Here is a 22,129-nt window from a genome sequence, read left to right as displayed (position 1 = left end):
GGCAGTCCTACCTTCTTCTAAAACCGAACTAAAACAATCTGCATACTCAAATCAGGCATACATCAAATTTAAAGAGACTGGAATCAATGAGCATCTTCATTTGTGTTTCTGTTGATTGAGTAAATAGTATATATTTAAAGCATAAAACAGATTACTCATGAAATACTATGTTCACCTCTTCCATTTGGGAAAAGAATAGAGTTTCAATTTACTTCTGGTCAGAATGATTTCCTGGGATTCCAGATCCCAGTCCTCAAAGCAGGCTTCTTCTTCTTATCAGGGCTCTGCTGCTTCCGTTTACTCTGCCTAGAAGGTAGTTTCTCCTCCTCCCTCACTCTCTTCGCAAGGCTTCTCCACACCACGCGTCTGAAGCAGCCAGTTCCACCACCCAAGCCATCTTCCCCTTTTTTGTGTTACCCTTGCTTTTCTGTACATGTGTTTATCGCCTGTCTTCTTCACCGGCAGAAAGCTTTGTGACATCAAAGCATATTTAATCGATTTGCTTCTGGGTCCCCAGTGCCTCCCCCAGTTCCTGGCACTAAGTCCCTACTTTATAAATATTTATTGAATACAGGAATACATTTTTAAACAGGGAGGAGCTCGCCAAATCATTATTTTAATGTGGTGGGAAGAGTATGGTATTTGTAGGTAATACACATTGGAACAAAATTAATTCTAATACAATCTTCAGTCCTATATGTCTGTGAGCTTGGATACATCAATTAAGTTCTCTGAGCCTCAATATTTTTGTTTCTAAAAGAAATAGTGACCATTCCTACATTTCCAGGCTGTTTGGTGTATAATAGGCATTAAAGCATTTTATAAACTGTAAACATATACTAGTTATAATAACCAAAATCAGCCACAATGTCCACCATTTCCATCATTGAAATAAAGGTATACTCCAGGGCTGGCTGAGGGGTACAAAACACCAAGGGAAATTTTAGTAGAAGCAGCAAAGATGAATAAATATTCTGAAAACGGGGGATGGGAAGGATATTTCAAGGAAGCACAAAGAGGCAAGAGAAAAGGAAGGCAGCTGGCGAAGAACGTGTTTCTGTCCATCCCCCCGTTAATACAGCATCTAAGGAGACATATTTAAAATAATAATAATAAGAGTACAATTGACATTTTCAAAGCAGAAACACATTGCAGATTCCAATCTTCTAAAAATAACCTATTCAGTGATTTTTGTTAGAAATGCCACTGCTTTCCCAGGGTTATTTTTGCCTCCTGCTAAATGTACTCAGGAGTAGAATGTTTGACGGCGTTCTCCCACAAAGCCCCTTCCCTGCCCAGGGACATGTGGTTGCCTGGTCTTTGCCTGGCAGAACAATGGGATCTGGAGCTAAAAGTCAAGAGAGGTTGAAACAATGCTGGGGAAAAGTGCCTACTTACTTGATAAGGTGCGGTACACACTCAATGTTTGGAGTTTTGGAAGTGAAAGGCGAGGCCACGGATGCCTCTTGCTCTGATAAAGAGATGCCCACATGAGCCATTTTCAAAGCCTGAAAGCAAAGAGTCAACTTACTGTGGATGCGCACTCACGTACACACTCTCCTGAGGGCATGCAAGGAGAGGCCAGTTAAGCTGGCCACAAGGTGGCTTGTGGGCCAAGCACTAGCCAGGAGATGATTAAATTTGGTTCTGCCTGCCACATAAGAAAGAGCTGGCACTGGGTCACCTACTCAAAGAAGTGGGGAATCCAAGAACCAAATTCTATTTCATTTAGTACTGACGAATTAATCATTATGTAGCTTTGGTCAAAACCATCCCAAACCCTCTGCATCAGTTTCTCCACCAGGAGGAATGGAGATGATGTGTATCCCAGGGGACATTATCTCTTAAAGGGCTCTGAGCAAGTACAACTAAGAGTGCGACGATGGCCCCACTCCCCGGCAGCTACTTACCCCACAGTCATTGGCTCCGTCACCACACATACCTACAAAGTAACTAAAAGGGAACCGTGTCAATTGTAGAGGAGATCAAAGCAATCTTGACTGCTAATTTCTCTAATTAAAAAGATAAAATGAGCTTCATTACTTAGGGCTCAAACTTATTATCTATTTTAAGGGAGTTTTCCTAACAGTCTGGTTTGACTAAAAGTAAAGTATGACTCGGCAGTTCCTACTATGGATTAAGGAATCCAACACACCGTTCCTGACCCCAGGGGTTTCAAGGCCACCTCACTGTCTAGAAAACAGCTCTGTCGGCTGTAAAACAGAATGTGGATGATTACATGACAACACTGCAAGGCGAGGAGGGCACAGGAATTGAAACCAGAAGATCTAGACCTTTGATCTGATCACGTTACCATCTTGACTATCATTTTACTCATTTTGCTATGAGTATTCGGTGAGGTGCTATATTCTAAAATGATAAACTAAAAATTAGTTGTTGGTGCTGTTAACAGTAACTGGAGAAGAAATCCACTGTGCCAGTCGTCACTCAACTCAAAAATGCAGTGCCAAGCCCAGGAGTTGAGAAAAGAAAATATATCCCCATTTCAGGATTGCTTTTTGAGGCTGTTCTTTTGAATTATTGATGAATATTATCGACAGTCTGCTTTTAAAGGTAGGAGGACCCTGACAGCATTTGCAGAATTTGCTGTACTTCTCTTCCACGCTCCTATGTAAGGCAACGAGTTTACTGTGTAGGTTTTTAATCCTACTTGATAAAAGAGGACTTTTTAAATATAGAAGCTTGCCTAGTGACTGAATCATGTGAGTTGGAGGGTAGACTGGGAGCAAATAGGAGTTGGAGTCATGTCGGTCTGGTCCAGCACCAGAAGTAAGGGATGCCCCCAGACTCTGTAGGGTTCCATTAACAGGAAATAAAGGATGTCAAATGATGGGAGTGCATCAATGGAGACCCTTTGTGTTAGGAGCATTCTTCTGATTTAGGATGGAGAGGATGCTTCGGCACAAGAACACTTTAGTATTTTTAGGGCTATGTGAGCCACTCGTCATATGGACCTCCCTGCATCATAACTGTGATGATACTTTGTAAAAATGAAGTCTAAATTTGCATAGCACCTTCAGGAGCTGAGTTCAAATTACCTTTCCAGAATTATTTCTTGTGCCCCTTATGTTCTAGCTCAGTAGTGTTCTTAGCTCTGGATGAAAGGAACTTTTAAAAAATACTGATGTCCAAGCCCCACATGAGCAATTGAAACAGAATCTCTGGATGGTGGTGTCCTGGTATTGCGATTTCTTTCAAAGCTCCCAAGGTGACTGTCACATGCAGCCACGTTGAGAACCAGTGTCCTAACCAAACTGAGTGACTTCTTGGACCTCTTACACTCCCCTTAACTGTCATGCCTCCATGCACCTCACACCACCTGAACTGGTAAAGAACCTACTCCAGCTTCTGAAATTCTTCCACCAGACTGGATTTCTGCCCAGGAGACATTCTGGCAAAGATGGTCCCGTTGATCAGTATCTGTAAAGAATGCAAGAGGGAAATGTTTTTATCATGTCAGCTGGTCATACATAAAATAACTGATAACAGTCACAACACTGACTGGGTAATGATATGCGTGAACGAGAAAAAATGTTTCCAAGAAGTCCTCCTTAGGATTTTAAGACTGACATTGAGACTTCGGTCATCAGATAAGTGACTGGGGAGACCGAATCAGTAAATAATAATAATCAGTTAGTTAATAAACAGAGTTGATGAAAATGACAACCTACAGGTATTTAGCTCAGCTGCCGTAGAGATTGTGGTCCTGAAAAATCCTGAGTTTAATGGCATCTTACACCAACAGAGTACGAGAAATTGCAAAATAACAAGAAGCCAGGATCCCAGGAGGGGGAAAGGAGCAACTGCTTCTCAGAAAATTGTTCAGCTCTAGCAGAAAACCGGCCTAATGATGAGACAGTGACTGTCTGTGGTCTTTGACTTAACTGTACCATCTGGACTTGACCAGTTGTGAAACTCAGCTGCTATCCCAAATCTAACTTGGGCTATGAGACACTAATGGGCTGTCATATAAAAACCTACACCAGCTCCATCCACCTGAGCCCCATCCTACAGACTAAATTCTTCTATATTACAGCTGTGTGCTCCTTGCTTTTCTTGGCAGTGAATTCAGCTTAGTGTGAACTCAGCTTTAAAGTCTTCTTTATTTTTTCTTAATCAGTACCTAAGATAATGAGCAATTAAATACAAATAAATAATCTTTAGTTTACATTGGACACAGACTTTCTCTAGTTTGTTCACATGTTCCATATCTGTAACTTACCTGCTCCCACTGTGGGTTTGTTCTTCATTAGAAAAGTTTTAAGTTTAAGACCTCTTCTATATAGAGGTCCTCTACCAAAAATTTCATGGAATTCTTCTATTCTTGGCCTGCTGTCCTGCATAATTGCTGAATTTTCACTATACTGTGAAACCTCTAACCATGGGAATACGGTGACAGCTGCCCCAGAGTAATCTGATCACTTGAGAAGTCACTAATACTTAAATCCTATAGACAAAGGATACTTGGTTAATCAAGTTTACCCAGTTTAAATCTAGTAGCAAATGAGACAGCAGTGACCTCGGCAAACATATCTGCCTCTCTTACGATACATTCAGTAGGTATATCTAACTTATTTAGAGATTTGAAATTACTTAGGATCATGCTCTGAAGGTGACATTGTTAGCATCTTTACTGGGAGATTGGTACCCTCTTAGAACTTACCTTTGGCAGTAGGCTGCTGAAATGTTGACTTATAACCTGAAAGGATTTTCCACTTAGGGCAAAATGGTAACTTCCTTCTCTGCTATTATCAGAGATGTCTTCCCTGATGTTAATGTAATTGTCCTGCTGAGCAAGACACAGTTATTTCAGACTTGGTATAGTGGTTAGGACCACAGGCACACCTGAGAGAAGGCAACTATGGCAGTCTAGGTTCTCTCTTTAAAAGTCACACTCCAGCCCTGATTCCTCAGAGAAGCATTTTCTCTTTGCTGGATTAACCTTTGCACATCAACAGCCTCTAGTGACCAGGAGAATAACACTCATGTCCTGTCCTCATCCTGATTTGATCTCGGTGAGTCCCTGAGAAAAGCACATTTCACACATTTCAAGTGTAAAATACAAATGCTTTGCAGCTTAACAAATATCTCTCTGAAATGAAAACTTGTTTTTTTTTTCTTACAGAATTAATATTGTCCCACAAGGACACACAACAGAGACAGGATACTAACAAGACTAGAGACAAATGAATAAACTTTTTTTTTTTCCACCCTGAAGACAGAGTCTGATTTTCCAGTGCACACAGCAATGTCTCTCCTAGGGACTGAGTCCTCTTTGAACTCAATGGGATGGCTGGCAAATAAGAAAACAATGAAAAGTTAGACTTGCAGCCATGCTCACTATATTCTTTCTAAAGACTTTTTTTAAGTTTAAAAGAATAAATTATTTCTAGCAGCCAGGAAAGCACCATAACTTAAAGCTCAGTAGAAACGGTATGGGAAACTGATATAATTGAGTTCTATGAACTGCATACATGTTAGACATTTGGAGAAGTATGTTGACCCTAGGTCACCTGTACACCTCTGCCAGTCAAAGCTGCTCCGTAGTCAACACTGGGTGACAAGTTAGATACCACGGCAGAAGGTCTGTTTTCAGGTGTACCTGATTCCTGTATGCCATGTGCTTCTTCTCTTCTACTAATTTCCAAGATACAGATGCTGATGAGGACCCAGGAGTTTCATTTGCTTCAATGAGAATGACTTTCTGGTTTTCAGAAACCATCCCAGACTTTCTGGCCACTGTTATTGCAGTCTGAAGATTGTCACCTAGAAAAAAAGAGAGTATCCCAAGATGAGGTTGACGAGCTAGAACCAATTCATTAGAGCCTGGAAAACTAGGGTCAGGAGTTTAGGCCTTATTTTGGGTGTGAGGAGAAAGAATCTCTAAGGTCTTTCTCAGCCCTAATCTTCCATGATTTCATGATCCTTTTTCTTATTTTTGCTGCTTTTCATCTGGTTACCTCATGACCTACAGTATATTTTTGCCAGAGAGTGGGAAGTAAAATTAAAAAGGCAAAATTCAAATCTGTTTCTATCATTTGTTAACAGCTTGGTAAATGTTTAGCAAAACCTCACTGGTTTAATCTCATATCTCGTGGCTCCACTTCTAGCTAAAAGGGAGTAAACCCACTAGAATCTATTTCTCCCACTGATCACAGTGGAAAACTCTGAGGAAAAAATACAAACAAACAAACAAACAATAAATAAATAAAACTCCAAAACCTACCCAAGGACTTTGAAAAGTAAATATAAATGGCAGTATATGGAAGGGAATCAAATTTGGAGAAATAACCTATAAGATCAAGAGATTCTCAGCTCTTTTTCCTCTTTCCTCTCACATAATTTGGCCTAAATGTAAGCCCCAGTTCCAGAGCTCTGCAGATAGCTAAAACTCCAAGAAAAATCTAGTCTTTCTGGCCAGAGGAACCAGGAAAGGGGCACTGGAGGGCGGAAGAGTTATGAGGGAAATCCTGGAAAGAAGAGAGCTAGACAAGAAGGCTAATTCAGTGTATGAACTATGTAAGTTCTGATCTCAATCCAGAGCTGTGCATGGGCAGAACAAACCCAAAGAAGGATAGCAAAAGCTTCAAGAATTGAACTATGATATTAATCACTTCCCATGCCCCAGTTTTACTTGCTAAAATATCTACTTTAGAACTGAATAATATAATAGCTGAAATTTTAAAAATTCATTGGATGAACTCAATAGCACAAAGGATATGACAGGAGAGTCAGTGAACCTGAAGATAGATCAATAGAAATTATACAATCTGAGGAACAGAGAAACAATCTTAAAAACAGAAGAATCAAGACTGAAGAATAGCAAAAGAATTCATATTCATGTCATTAGAGCCCAAGAAGGAGAGGGGAAAGAGACTGAAACAGGACAAAAAATTTTTTGGAGAAATAATAGCACAAAACTTCCCAAATACGGTAAAAGATTTAAATTTACAGATTCAAGAAGCTCATTGAATCCCAATCAAGATAAACTCAATGAAAACCACACCTATACACATAATCAAGTTGCTAAAAACCAAAGATAAAGAAAAAGCAGAGAAAAACAATATATTACATATAACTAAGGTAATTTGTTGCCAGAAGATATACTCAAAAAGAAATGCTTGAAGTTCTTTGGGCTAAAAGGAAATGATATCAGAGTGAAACTTGCAATATAAGGAATGAAAACAGTAACAAAAATAATAAAGATCTGGATAAACATAAAAGTCGATTTTTTCTGCTCTTACATTCTTTAACTCTTGACTGTTGAAATTAAAAACTCTAACATTGTCTGGTGGGGTCTCACTCTATGTCATACACAGGACAACTATAATGTAAAGGGGAGAAAGTCAGGGACATTTATGATTATACAGCTATGTGAAAGGTTTGGTAAAGATGTTGTGATTCCTAGAGCAACCACTGAAAAAATAAATAATATAGTAACAGGCATGGCTTCTCCTAGATTTCTACCATAATACTTTGAAGATCCTTAAAAGAGCTAACTGGTGGGAAGAGGATGCTCCAGCCTGAGATCAGAAGAGGACAGGGAGCCTTGAGACGGAGAGGTTTCTTCCACAAATCTCAGCAGGGTAACAACAGCCCGTCCGCTTTGCCACAAAGCCTGTGAGAGGCATCTTGTTTAGGATGTGCAGCCCAGGCCTGAGCCTTAATCATCTGGCAAAAAAAAATTCAACAACCTACTTAAGAAGTCCCGGAAGCTAGGGAAGGAAAGATCAGGCAGAACAACCAGAACACGTGACTAGGGAAGTAGGATCGCTGCTGGAGACCGATGAAAGCTGCATTAAAAATAATGAGAGTTTTTTAGATCCACTCCTACCCCAAAACACAATTTAAGAACATCACAATTCAAAAGGTGATTTGAAGGAGATAATCGTCATTTTTGATACTGGAGTTTGCGGTTTGGAAAAATTGAGTGCAAGAAAAAAAAATCTTAGAACACAAAGCAAAACTATAAAAATATGAGAGCTACATAAGATCGGCTACAAGGATGTACTGTACAACACCAGGATATAGCCAATATTCTGTAATAACTGTAAATGGAGTGTAACCTTTAAAAATTGTATAAAAATTAAAAAAAAATGAATGTTACAGGAGAAAAGATAAGAGACTGAGAGGATAGATGCAGAATAACAGAAATTCCAGAAGGGAAAAAAGAAAGAGAGAAAACAAAAGGCATTAGTTAAATGAACAAGGGAACAAATTTTCCTGAGAGGAAGAAGACAGATTTAAAGTGCTCACCATGCTTGAGACTAAATTAATGGAAAAAGATAAATATACAGGCACATCCTGGTAACATCTCTAAACTCCAAAGTTAAAGAAAAAAGATTATATATAAAAATAACAAGTTACCTACAGTGAACTGGCATCGGACCTGTATATGCAATACCCCAAACCAGAAGACGAAAGACTAATACCTACAGACCATTAATAAAAAAGGACTAGAACCTAAACATTCTATACCCAGGCAAGCTATCACTCACCTGTCAGAGCAGAGAAAGATATCCCAGGATATATAAGAAATCAGAGAGCATATCATCCTTCTATCCCATCCAAGGACAGTTCTTCAGAAAAATTACAACCAAGCAAGGAAAGAAACAAAGCAGAAATTTCAATGTGAAGGAAGAGGTGAAGAGGGCGGTGGAGAGTGATGAGTTCTTATTTCTACGTAAATCTAAATGGTTAAGGATAGATTCTGAGAATGTGTAAAATAAGTGCTAAATCAAGATTTTTAAATGGGAGGGCCATACATAAGGGGAATTCTAATAAGTGGTAAATTAATTCAGCAACACCTAGAAATTGGATCAAGGGGCTAGAAAGGGAGACGGTAAAAGTGATCCAAAAGTTTCTTGGATTGTGGGGGGCTTTTTAGGGGGTGGAGATGTACCAAAGGGGAGGTGAACATATTCTAGCGCTCCCAACACAGAACTGGGTTCAAAGGAAGCAGAGTGGGGAGAAAGTGCCTTGGTGGGGAAAGATTGTATCCTGGTGCTACAACGAACCAAGTCGAATGCATCTGAATTATGAGAGCAGAGGAGGAGAAGGGAACACATGCTCAAAAAACATGACTGCATTAGGAAATCATTTACTCTTCACTCAAGAGCTTTCATTAAGAAATTTCACAAATTTGTATTCTATATCTATGACTCTGCTTCTGTTTTGTATTTGGCAGGGGGTGGGAAGGGACAGAATGGGATTTCAAAATTATGTAGAATATGTAGACTAGATAAACAAGATTATACGGTATAGCACAGGGAAATATATACAAGATCTTGTGGTAGCTCACAGTGAAAAAAAATGTGACAATGAATATATGTATGTTCATGTATCACTGAAAAATTGTGCTCCACACTGGAATTTGACACATTGTAAAATGACTATCACTCAATAAAAAAATGTTAAATAAAACAAAAAATAAAATAAAAGTTCATGACAGAAAAAAAAAAAAAAGAAATTTCACTACTTTCTCTTGTGTGATCCTTGCTCACCGCTCCCTTGTTTGCAGTTTGGGGTTTGGGAGTAAGACTAGAGGGGACAGCATTTTTTAATCTCCAGAACTGTAGATCTCATTGATGGGCCTTCAGTGTAATTTACAGACCATGCTGACCGAGCATTCTTCTTCTAACATTTAACAATAAAAATCAACATCTTAGCTGGGAGGGTAGAGCTCAGTGGTAGAACGTATGCTTAGCATGCCGAGGTCCTGGGTTCAATCCCCAGAACCTCCATTAAAAGAAAAAATTAATAATAATAAATAAATAAACCTAATTACCTTCATCCTCCCACTATCCCTCCCCCCCCCAAAAAGAATAAAACCAACATGTTTGCCCAGCTCATGTTTTCTTATTCAGGTGTTAGCTCAAATGTTCCCTCTCAGAAAGGACATCTCATCTAAAGTAGCTGGTCAGACACACTTTACCACATCACTCTGTTTTGTTTTATGTATCTCATAATATTATTGCCAGCTGTTTATTTGATTGATTGATTGACTGATTTTCTATCTCAACCCATGTGAATGAAACTCAGTGAGAGCAGTAACTTTGCCTTTTTTGTTGCCCATCTCCTGTATCTAGAATAGTATTTGGTCCATAGTAAGGAGTCAACAATATTTGCTGAATGAGTGCATTTCTGTCTATTTCCCCATCAATTTTTTCCTGCTTTCACACACACTTGTTCTATACCTGTGATCATGACGGTCCTTATCCGGGCAGAGATGAGCTCTTCCAGGACAGGTTTTGTTTCTTCCTTTAATCGATTCTCCAAGATCAACAGTCCTAAAAATATCAGATCTGATTCTACCTGGTCCCTAGAAGTATATGGATGATTGAACAGAAATCACACATTAATAGTTCTTCTTATAGGAAGCAAAACAAAGACCAAGATAGCTCTCTCTCTGTCAGAGTGGTCCCCACTCAGTCATTCAAGCACCATTCCTGAGGCACTGAATATGTGCAGGAACCATCCAGAAAGAAGACAGGAGAGGGCACAAAGGATACAAAGATGTTTGCTCTGACTGAATCGAGAGGAAGAGAGAATACTTATTAAACAAAACATTTGCTTTAACTTTTATAGACAATGAACTTAAATGACCACGAAGGTACTTTCCATACGCTGTAGTGATTTTCATCACCTCACCTTTAGCAACCACCAGAGAGGTGTTCTAGCTCTGGTACAAAACATCATGAAAAATAAAAGAAAATACCAGTTTCTCTAGAAACCAAAGCTATCATCAATACTGTTTTAGTCCAGGAGGTATGAGGCTATAATCTCAAAAGAAAAGAAAAGGAAAGAAAAGAAAAGGAAAGAAAAGAAAAGAAAAGAAAAGAAAAGAAAAGAAAAGAAAGAAAAGAAAAGAAAAAAAGAAAAGGAAAGAAAAGAAAAGAAAAGGAAAGAAAGGAAAAAAGAGAGTCCTTCTAAGATCAAGCTTCTCTCTCTCTCAGTTGGTAGCACTGCTCTTTTACATAAAGTGTGCATGTTTCTGCAAACAAATAATTCTCTTATGCTCCTGTCCACCACAAGAACATTTCCAAGATATTCTGCAGGACCAGTAGCAGGGGAGTACTTCTGGGTTGGGAGTTCAAAGATTCTTCCATGATTCATTTATCTGAGACCCAGAAACTTCTAGCAGACACAAGAGCAAGACACCAGCACTGCCTAATTCTGGCCAAAATGCAGAGGAAAGCAGTACCCAGAAAAGCCAACCTGCCTTTCTTGGCATGTGTGTCTCAATGCTGGTCCTCACATCAGCCAGGAGCCTGGTGGAGAGTTAGGGACGCTCCCCAGGTCACTGCTAAAACCTCCCCCAGAGTGGCAGGAAGTGTACACAGATTGAATTGCTCACCTCAGAGCTGACTCAGAAGGATAGCATCTCCTGTCCTTCTGAACCTGGCATTTAAGTCTCTCCATAATCTGATTCCAAATGATCTTTCCAGCTTCATCTGTCACTAAATTCTTCATCTACTACAACCCCTAGCCAAGTTAGACCACTTACCATGGGTTTGCCTGCACACAGCTGTCTCTAAACATTTGCTCTAAACTGCCATAAGACATTTCTTCTTATTCCATGGGAAAGGTCGTAAGTTTCCCAGGATCTTCCATTGAAATCCTTCCTATATCTTGAGGCCCAACTCACATGCACCTCCTCATAAAGACTTCCCCAGAGAGAAATACTTGCTCCCTCAGCGCATTACTTCTACCTCAGTTTATCTTGTATATTATTTGTCCACATATTATCATTTTTTGCTGTCTGATCTGTCTCTGTCTCAGCTCCTTAAGGGCCAGTTTGCCTGGTTCAATGACAAGTTCAACAACACCCACATGGTGCCAACACAGAGGAGGTACTCGGCAAATATCTGTCTTTTGAGGTGCTCTGCTGCCTGGTGTGACCTTTTTTTTTTTTTTTTTTTTTTTGCCAAACTACCTAGGGAAATTCATTTCCTCTTTCAGAAATTCTACTGCCAGAGGTTCCTCATGGGAACTGAAGTCAGCCAGTCTGTTAAATCAATGACCATTTACTGAAAACCTAAGTAAGTGCAAGGAACAGGGCTTGGGAAGTGGGGAAGAGAATAGGCAAGGACTATAGTAACTCCTGACTCCAGAGATTTCACATGCAATGGGGATGGCAAGATGACGCATGACCACCTTGGCTATATAGAAGGCTGGGAGGAGTATCGTGATCATGTACACACAAGAGTCCTACAGAGTCGGAGAGGAAGGTGTAATCATTTTTAGGTGGAGTAATTGGAGAAGCCTTCCTGGAGGAGGTGGTATTTGAGCTGGTCTTTAAAGGATATCCTAGCTGATGCCTGATGAAGGTCCTCCAGTCTTTCTGGTGGCCCTCATACACAGGCCTCAGGTTTTAGACATTTTTGGAGATAAGAATGGTGCAACCTCAAGGCACCAGATCAGGCCAAGAAAATGGCTCCAGAGTCAAGCATCTGACAATGTGTGCAGCCCCTTTTGACACTCGTATTTCTGTTCCTCGGGCACAAAGCTGTCATAGGGTTGAACACACTGTAATTAGGAGATCAGCATTCTAATCCCAGCTCTGCAACTACCTTGCAGTGTGACCATGAGTAAATCACTTTCTTTATCTGGTAATCTCTTTCTTGTTTTGTAAAAGAAAGTGGTGAAACTAACGAATCTGCAAAGTCTGTTCTAGCTCTAACATTACATGGTTCTTCTTTTCATGAGTATTATAATATCAGCGCTGGAAGCACTTTGAGTAAACAGACACACACACACACACACACACACACGTCAGAAAGAATGTTCTGCTCTAATCAGGGATTAACAAAGTTTAGGTAAATTAACTTAGCTAGGAGTAGGTGTGTTGGTACTGTGGCTTTAACACAGGAGGGGCAGATTGATGACCTAAGATCAGATCCTGCTAGTCAACTTGTGTACAAAACTTACCAGATTTTGAAAAGTTGGAATTTCAATGCTGTGGGCCAGGGCATGTCTCTTCTGTGTGCCACAGCCCTCACCATGCCCCATTGCTCGTGGGCCTCCATGTGCTCATAGGCTTTGTTACATATGCCAGCCCCAAAGTCATAGGTTTGAAACTTACAGATATGGAAATATTTTACTATAATAATTAGAAGCAGCAGCATAGTAGCCAGAATCCTGACATACGTGTCAACAGGCTCTCAGGAAACAGAATTCCATTCCCAATTCTGCTACATCCTGGACCCAAGTTTCCTCTTCTTTAAAATGGGAGATCCAATCTCAAAGCTCACTTGTAGCTCTCTGACTTGAGTGACCTGGGTTGATTAAATTACGACAAATATCCAGAACTATAATAGCCAAAGTTTTAAGGGTCACATTAATGTGGACAGGGATCCCGTAGTCAATGACTTTGGAAGAGCCACTTCCACCTTTGAGCTTCAAACTGTTCACAAAGTGACAGGGTTGGGACACATCAGTGATTTTAGCAGGGGCAATACTGCCTCTAGAGGACATTTTGGAAACAATGTTAGACATCTATGCAAGATTTTCAGAAATGACCAGTGCCCAATGAAGAGTTACCCTAGCTCCTATATGCCTTTTAAATATTTTCCAGGACATTCATGGACACTAACAAATCATTTATACTTTCCTGAGCCAGTACAGGCTTACACTGTTTATTTTACACTATGATTTTACTATACAGTACACTGTATTATTATAGTGTATGTGTGTATATATATATATACATACATATATATATATAGTAGTATTATATTAAGCATAAATAAAACTGTTTATACTTCCTCTTGATCAGTTTTACATATAAACACAAAGTATTTTTGCCCATTTTTAATATTCTATTGAGTTTTCCAAGAATGTAACTACCATGTAAATTGAGAGCAAGTTATATTGTTTTATTCAGTATTACCAACAGTTTTTAGCCACTTCACAGAGTCACCTCACTGACAGTAAGATGGCTGATGGTATTTGAGACTCAGATGTATAACATACCTGTATCAGTCTGCATTCCTAGCAGCCCCAATAATTCTACACGCAGGTGCAACCAACGTACTGCTTCACTTTGTTTTAGTGGAGTCAGCTGAGTATTTATTGAACTATCTATTACTTTTTGTAATGCATTGTAGTTTTTGCTTCAATTTTCACCATATAGGAGGGCATTATATTTCTTTTTCACAGAGAATATGTACAGATCATGTTACATATGAATTTTAGTGTATTAAAGGAAGTGGTACAAAACACAGTTACAATAAGAGAATGTTGAATCTGACAGTGTTGAACACAAATATAGTAGATCTCCCAAATTTAAATTCCTAAATAACAAAATAAGTCGCAGTGTGATAAATAGTGGCTGACATACATAGAGTATTGGACATGACACTGAAAATGAAATAAACACCATGGCCTGAAAACCGTGGAAAATAAAACAACAATAAATTTCAACTAATAAATTAATCCAGTCCCTTTTAGCTTTTGAGCATTCCTATTTTAATCTATACATATTGAAACTATCTTTAGAACGGCTGCTCCGAAGCTTTTCTTGTTTCTCTACAAATTTATCTAGATTATGTGTTGAGTCCAAGCTATATTTATTTGTTTCATTTAGTTTTGTATTTCTCAAGATTTTTTTCCAGATAAGCATTATGTTTTCTGATTTTCAACTAATTCACCAACTATAATAAAAAATCAAGATAATAAAATACCAATATAGCAAAAAATTAAATAAAATATCCCAAATAATTAAAAGTCAAATATTTACATTTGGTTCAAAAGAAAGACACAACCACAATTTCAAGCTCTCTGAAACATGGGTTATATTCCTATATGTTTTCACAAAGCTATACAATCACATCATGTTTTACAATGTACACAGCTATTTATCATCAATTCTCCCAGTCAGTGTTCACATCAGCTTTGTGATTTAGGCAAAGCAGGGGTACTATATCCCCATTTACTAAGTTCAGAAACATTTCACGCACTCAAATTCCACAGGCTATGTTACTAAGTCTACTGCCCAGTCTGGTACATCTTCCCATGAAACCATTCTGCTTCATCAAAATTCTCCCCATCCCATTTACCTCATCAAGGCAGTGGTATGGTGGTCCATTTCCAGCTTTTTGTAGGCGAGTCCTATGACCCGGAAGCCCTGTGTCGTGTAAATCTGAAGTTCACTAACAAAACTAGTTGGTACTGTTCAGAAAATAACACAAGATTAATATGCAATATGAGCTCAGTTGGCACTGGTGGTGAAATTCTTTATAAACAGATCCAACTCTTGCCCAAGAATACACACCTCTAGGAAGGTACACAAACAAGTCAGTGGGAACCCTCAGTAGAACTATATTGTCACAGTTGACCTCTTGGGAGCCAGTGAAGTGGAAACAAAAAGGAAGCATTCAAAAAATAAAAATAAAAAAAGTGTATAATCCAAAGAGTTTTACCAACAAACATTGATTTAGAGTCTACCATGTGTCAGGAATTAGCTATGCAGAGATTGAACTGTAGGCTCCGCTCAGAGCATCTCTGTCTAGTAGGGTGACAGCCAGTAGACTAACAACACAATGGAATGAGATGACTGCTATGATTCAGGCAATTTGCAGCATGCTATAGAAGCCCTTGGTGCATCTACCAGACTGGGAGGAGGTGGTTAGGTGGAGAAGGGAAAGGGCATTCTGGCTGAGGGAGCATCCCGTGCTCAGGCACGGGGACATGAAACAGCAAGCCTTGAGTAGTTAGTTCAGCTCACAGGGAACACAGGAGTGGTAGATAGGAGTGGTAAAGAAAATTTGGAAAGTTTAATAGGATTCATATCATGAGTGCCTTATGTATAATACTAAAGGAGTTTGAGATTACCTGGAGCCTATGGGAAACAACCAGAAAATGAAAGCAGGAAAGTGACAATAGAGTTATACTATGTGATGGGAAAACCAATCTGGTCACAGTATGAAGGGTGAATCAGAATAGGGGACACTGTGGGCAGACAGCCAATTCACCAACTATTGAAGGGATCCAGTGGAGGGATGAGATGGGGGCCTGAGCTGATGGAGTCACAGGGCCATGGATGAGCAATTGACAAGACAGGGATGGGGAGGAATCTGGGAAGAATCCTATATTGGGGTTGGGGAGTGGTACTATCATTCACTTAGATGGGAAATATAGAAAGTGAGAAAGATAAGCTTGATTTTGCTGTTGAGTTTGGGATGTCAATGAGTCATCCCATTGGTGATGGTCAGTGAGCATTTGGATTCATCGATCAGGTGCTGAGGGGACATATTTGGGGTGGAAATACAGATTTTTCCAGTTGTAATGTAAGTCTGTTCACTTACTTGTCTCTGGTTGGCAAAAGCTGGCCACCCTCTCTGGTGCACCTTTCATGAATGCCAGCCGGTCACCCCCCATCTCTTGGACAATGACCGTCATCCTCTGCAGTGCTGATGAGAATGGGAACTGATGCAGGATTGCAATTCCTTCCACTGGGACCTGGTGGAGGGATGGGGAATGGAGAGGGACACACTACATAGCCTCTAGCTTTGAGGAATTAATTACTCCTCCCCCAATCCTTATTTTACAAATAAGGGAAACAAGATCTCACTAATTTTCACATGTGGAAGTCAAAGAAAACATACGTCCAAGCTTTCAAAATTGTGGGCCTGTCGGGACTCTCCTTTTGAGTCTGACGTTTTGGGGTAGAGTGCAGGCAGGGCTTACCTGGCTGACTGTCTTGCAGGGCTTAACGACCATGGCATATGCCGGCAATCCCTTGATGTGGAAATTGTCCCCGGAAATCGCCATTTCCTATTTCAAACAGGATAGGTCACTGTAGAGATTTATTTCTTGTTCCTCCACTAATACAGTGCTCAACCCCTCCCCTGGAGAAAATCCTCAGACCGGCACAGTGTACTCCCCTCCCTCTGCTACATGGAGGTGAATCAGACTTAGTTCACCACACACACACAAATAATGCATCGGAAATGCTGTGGAACTTGAAGGGCAGATACTTCTGAATTATTTGTACAATTTATCCTGCTTTCTCTGCTAGAATGTGCTGAACAGAGGCTCATTCTCCATTTCTGAAGGGCTTAACTTGAAAACAGTGAGCATGAATAGCCAGACTTACTGTGTGTGAGGCAAGCACCTTACTGTCTTTCTTCTCCTGATGTTCAAGGCTGCTTCTGCTCTTCCTTCTCTGTCTAATTTGAATTGACGGTCCTCAGGGTACAGTAGGACAGGGACTGTGATGTACGTGGTTAATGTTCAGTAAACACGCGGTAATTGCTATAATAACGACCCTAAATTATAGTCAAAGGAACCTTTTACCCAAAGATCCCAAAATGTTTTATAATCATCTCATTGACTGGCAAAAAAAAATCTCAGAGAGGAAATTATGATCCCTACTTAAAGATACAGAAAAGGTAACCTAGAAAGGGTGGAGAAAATTCAATCAGACTGCTGCAGAACCATGCCCTACAACAGTTGGAGGGGACCCGGAAGATGTCTCCTTCGGTGGACTGGATACACATGTATCGCAGGGACCTAGAGCTGCACCAGGCTACGGGGCCACAGGAGGTGGGCTTGTAATAAGCAGGTGGGGGTGTGTGTTCCCTAAGCTGTGCTTTTACTCCCCATCTTTTATCTTAGTCAGAGCAACTCCAATTATTTGTTTGTTAGGGTGTTTTTTTATCTTTTATTTTCTTATTGAAGTACAGTCATTTTACAATGTTATGTCAATTTCTGGTGTAAGGCATGTTTCAGCTCATCATATACATACATACATTTGTTTTCATGTTCTTTTTCACTGTAGGTTACACTAAGATATTGAATATGGTTCCCTGGGCTATCCAGGAGAAACTTGTTGTTTATCTAATTTATATATAGTAGTTAGTATCTGCAAATCTCCATCTCCCAATTTATCCCTTCCCACCTCTTTTCTCCCCTGGTAACCATAAGTTTGTTTTCTATGTCTGTGAGTCTGTTTCTGTTTTGTAAATAAGTTCTTTTGTGTCTTTTTTTTTTTTTTTTTTCTGTAGGGTGCTTTTAAATAAGGTTTCTTTTTAAAAAAAGATTCCAGGTTTTTTGTTTCATTTTGTTTTCTGTGAACAGTGCTAGTCTAATTCAGTCCTCTCATTTTAAGGCCACGGAAGCCAAAGCCCCGACAGCAGAGATGACTTCACCGAGTCAAGGAGTCAGAGCAGAGCCAAGACTAGAACCAGGAGGGCCAGATTCCTCATCATGAACGAGACCATTTGTTCTGAAATCTACTTCAGAGTCTCAACAAAAGCTCTCATGGTTTTCCTTTTTATTGTTTCTAGTCTTTGAGACAAAAATCAATACTAAAGTAATAGTAATAAAACTCCTGGTACCAATGAGTTATCCTAAGCACCGGGGACAGTGCTGTTTCCTAATATTCATGTTCTAGAAAACTTTGAAACCAGACATTGCTCATACTACAATTAGAAAGATTTAGAATTAATTATACAATAATTATACTAATACTATCCAGCCTGTAATATGTGCCAAGCTCAGTACCAGGGATTTTTAAAATGCATTATTCCCCTTTCCTCACAGGAACCCAAATATGGAAGTACTTGTACTGAGGAGAAAACCAGGCTTAGGTGAGTTCTCCTCTCACTGCCACTTGCACTCCATATTGGAGACCTCACCTTTTTATAAGTACTGGATAGCTATGATACAACCCATGTTGGTCTGGCATTGAAGAAACTACTTAGATTCTCTGCAGAGCACAGGCTTACCCAGGAGGTGGCTTCAAACATCTTGAGGTCCAGTGGGTCTCCCTGGATGGTCCCGTCCAGGAGGATCAGGGAGTGGCAGCTGGCCATGGCTGCACACAGAGGGCCCCACGGCAAAGCCCTGCCCGAGGCAAAGCTGTGGACTTCCTGGAAGCTAAAGGAGCAGAGGGAAAGGGCTTTAGTCCCACCCCTCCAGGCCAAAATGGAGCTTCTGGAGGGGACTATCTTTTTAAAAAGTAAGTTAATGTGCTTTGCTGCATTGCAACCCCACTGTTTAATCCCCCGCAGTGAATGATAGTGCTTCCTGCAGCCATCATCCTCACGTAAGTTCAATGAATATGAGAAATATCCTGAGGTTCTTTCAAGCTCTTTCTTCCCTCTTCTCCTTACTTTCTCTCTGGCACCAATTTAAATCCAGGGATATAGAAAGAGCTAGAAGTATCACCCTCAGTTCTAAGGGCATCCACTCCCACCCGCACTTCCGGACCACTTCACTCCCTGTGCTGTGAGACAGAACAGGCGAGCTCATACTACAGCTACTGGCGTGTCTGTGTATCTCCCTCAGTGCATCCTTCAGGGCAAGGCCGTCTCCTCCATATCCCTCTCTCCAACATATCCGATGTTTGGTCCACAGTAAACAATCAACAACTATGTGACTGAATAAATGAATGAGTGGTTATTGTAAGTCAGAAAGATCCTAATGGCAAAGAAATGAAATTTTTAAAAAACATTTTTGAAAAGGCACCGCATTCCCCTCTTCCACCCCAGCATCTGGTGTCTGTATTGCAGCCATCATCACCACCGCTTCCTACAGAGAGTGACCTCATCTAAAACCTGCTGAGACACAACTCAGATGTCATATACAGGGTTCTTTCACTAATTCAGAGTTGAAGTCATCCAGTTTGGCCTGAGCCTACTAAAGGATGCCCTCTGCACCTTATTGCTCAGTACCTTCTTTAAGATGTAGCGCAGTAAGTGGTTCACCGAACAGTCCATCCTGTTTGGGGGACCCTCAGTGGCAGAAGGTGCTTCCTGGATTGGGGCAGAGTCTGCTTCTTGGAGCCAGTCAGAATCTACTTGTGCCTCATCCTACACATGTCAACTCCTTTCAGATTCGTGGACCAGCCTGACCAGCTTCCCCTTTTATACTCCCTTCCTCTGAGTTTACACAGGAACCTCTAGCTACGCCTCCAACATGCAGATTCTGGACTTCTGATCTTCCTAGATATTCTTTCTTGGAAAAGTTTTTATTTTTTACTTTTTGTCCTAGTTTTTCTTAAAACATGGTCCCCAGGGTCAGACTATCATATCTCATGACATGGATATAATCATTTCCTTAGGTTACTCTGGCCCTTTGTTCCTGAAACAAACACATCAGAGTGTTAACCTAGGCATACTTCTTGCTGCCTTCCTCACTCAAGCTTCCTTAAGAGTTCAAAAACCTCTTGACTGATTTCTGACCCTGTTGATCGTACCTATAATTATATATTGAAAGGTCAAGTTATCTCAGTGGTTTACGATGAGTACCTGGCATTTTCATAAACATCTAAAAGGAAGCAATCACCGTCAGTGATTAACACAGATCCTCAGGCTCACTCTGTGAAGCAAACACAGATCAGAAAAAAAGAATCTTATTTTTAAGATGGCCCACAAACTGTCTTCAGTATGTAATTCTGACTACATAGTTCTGAGTTCCTGCGGACTGGGCGAAACTCCGGTTTCCACAACAAACAGAACTCTCTGACAGCCCTGTCTTTGTACTTTTATTTGAATGTTTGTGACTTATCAAGACCAAGTCGCTCAGGTAGCCTTCCAATGGGTCTTAAAGTACCTGGTACATTGGGCAGACCCTCTTTGGAAAAGATGAAAATTATCAGAGATGAGCCCATCTTTTACCAGAAGAAATTAATAGCCTCTAAGTCAGGTACTGACTTCTTATATAGAATTGAATCTGTTTTCTCTAATTCTATTAATTCAATTTGTCAATTAAAAAATATTTTTAATTGATCTTTTAGTCATTTGAAGCCAACTTCATTTTTGAAGGAAGGAGGGGAGAGAGAGAGGGAAAGACAGTGACAGGCTGAATTAGTCTATCAATAATCTAAACATAATATCAATTGTTTTTATTTAAATTTGACAAGTCACTTTTAGAAATAGAAAGTTTTAAAAGTTTTGTGAATAATATGATGTCAATTCTACTGTCATTCAGTAGATGAATATTTGCAAGATGGAACACATTTTGCTCGTTTTAGATAAACAAACACTTATTGTGCGTCTACTGTGTGTGTTTGTTATAGTGCTATGACATGAGAGATGCAAATATAAATAAGAAAAAACTGCTCTCAAGCTGCTCACAAATTTGAATAAATGCATACTTTTTTTGTAGAAGCTGGAACAGAAGAAAAAATGAACAAGGAGACCAGGTATATATCCAAATCTATCTTCGAGAGAAAATGAAAAGCACTTTAGAAAGTTTAACACTTGCAACAGGCTTCTTCTGTAGATGAAAATGGTTAGAAGCACCAGGATTAATTTTTTTTAATCCAGGAAGTAGACTTGTTTAGAAATAGCATTTTAATATGAAAACGTATTAAACGTATATAATTAACACATTTCATGGATAAATTGTATGTCAGCAGCATAACGCAGGAAAGGTACCTTTTATGTAGAAGAGGCTTTGTGATTTTGGTTGCGAGTGTGAGAAGGAAATGCATTCATTAAAAGAACAAAACCTGAAATGAACTGTACTTAATTAAAAAGCAAAACAGAACCTGAATGTCAAATGCTTCGTGTTCTGATCAGGCAGGAAGTTGTAGTGGGGAGAAAAAGCAGGCTGAAAAGTAAACTCAGACAAGAGGGCCCCGGGAGAGGTTACATGCAACAGTTTACCACCCTGGCTGAAAGCTGCCCAAACTGAGTCTTTTCTGGATGGAAAAGAGGAGTTTCTGGCAGCCAGAAGGTGGAGCTCCCAGAACTAGAATATGAAGGAAAATGAAGTGTACCAGGTGTGGTTCCCAGGTGTTTCTCTTCCTGAAATTCAGTGTCTCTAAGTCAGGGCAGTGTTCTCCCTCCTAGCACATGCGAAGGCTTCCGTTTGTGCGAGCACGTTACCTTCTTGAAGGACAGTGTCCTCTTATTGTCCAAAGGACGCACCCTGGCCCCTGACTAACATGCTGAAAGCAAATCACATTATAGTGAGGATTTGAATGCAGTGTTGAAACTTGCCCTTCATCTCCTGGGTTTTGTGAGTGTCCTGGGGCTGGGGTGCGGGAAATACGCATGTTTTAGTGAGCTTTGGAAGTAATCAAGAAGAGAAATTAAAGGAAGCTACTCTAGCAACAATTGCTCACCAAAGCCAATGCTAAAATCTCCCCATCACT

The 22,129-nt window shown here is 40.0% G+C and overlaps 1 protein-coding gene across 6 annotated transcripts in view; it reads right to left on the bottom strand.

Annotated features, from left to right (window-relative positions):
- ATP13A4 (ATPase 13A4) overlaps positions 1-22,129 on the bottom strand; it is a 127,500-nt gene that overhangs the window by 31,202 nt on the left and 74,169 nt on the right. For 5 of the 6 annotated variants that reach the window (XR_006726485.2, XR_012507596.1, XM_074365834.1 and 2 more), the window contains exons 14-23: positions 18,753-18,903; positions 16,711-16,797; positions 16,329-16,482; positions 15,081-15,192; positions 10,218-10,342; positions 5,624-5,787; positions 4,685-4,810; positions 3,362-3,441; positions 1,911-1,953; positions 1,399-1,508 (exon numbers count right to left, since the gene is read on the bottom strand). Coding sequence is in view for 4 of the 6 variants with exons in the window: in XM_074365834.1 (XP_074221935.1) it covers positions 1,399-1,508; positions 1,911-1,953; positions 3,362-3,441; positions 4,685-4,810; positions 5,624-5,787; positions 10,218-10,342; positions 15,081-15,192; positions 16,329-16,482; positions 16,711-16,797; positions 18,753-18,903 (1,152 nt within the window). In the remaining 2 variants the exon portion in view is untranslated. The remainder of the gene's footprint in view (positions 1-1,398; positions 1,509-1,910; positions 1,954-3,361; positions 3,442-4,684; positions 4,811-5,623; positions 5,788-10,217; positions 10,343-15,080; positions 15,193-16,328; positions 16,483-16,710; positions 16,798-18,752; positions 18,904-22,129) is intronic. The other variant, XM_010959266.3, reaches the window with a different exon arrangement.

The sequence above is a fragment of the Camelus bactrianus genome, chromosome 1 (genome assembly GCF_048773025.1).
Source record: "Camelus bactrianus isolate YW-2024 breed Bactrian camel chromosome 1, ASM4877302v1, whole genome shotgun sequence".
NCBI classification, from domain to species: Eukaryota; Metazoa; Chordata; class Mammalia; order Artiodactyla; family Camelidae; genus Camelus; species Camelus bactrianus.
This window is presented reverse-complemented; position numbering and strand designations above follow the sequence as displayed.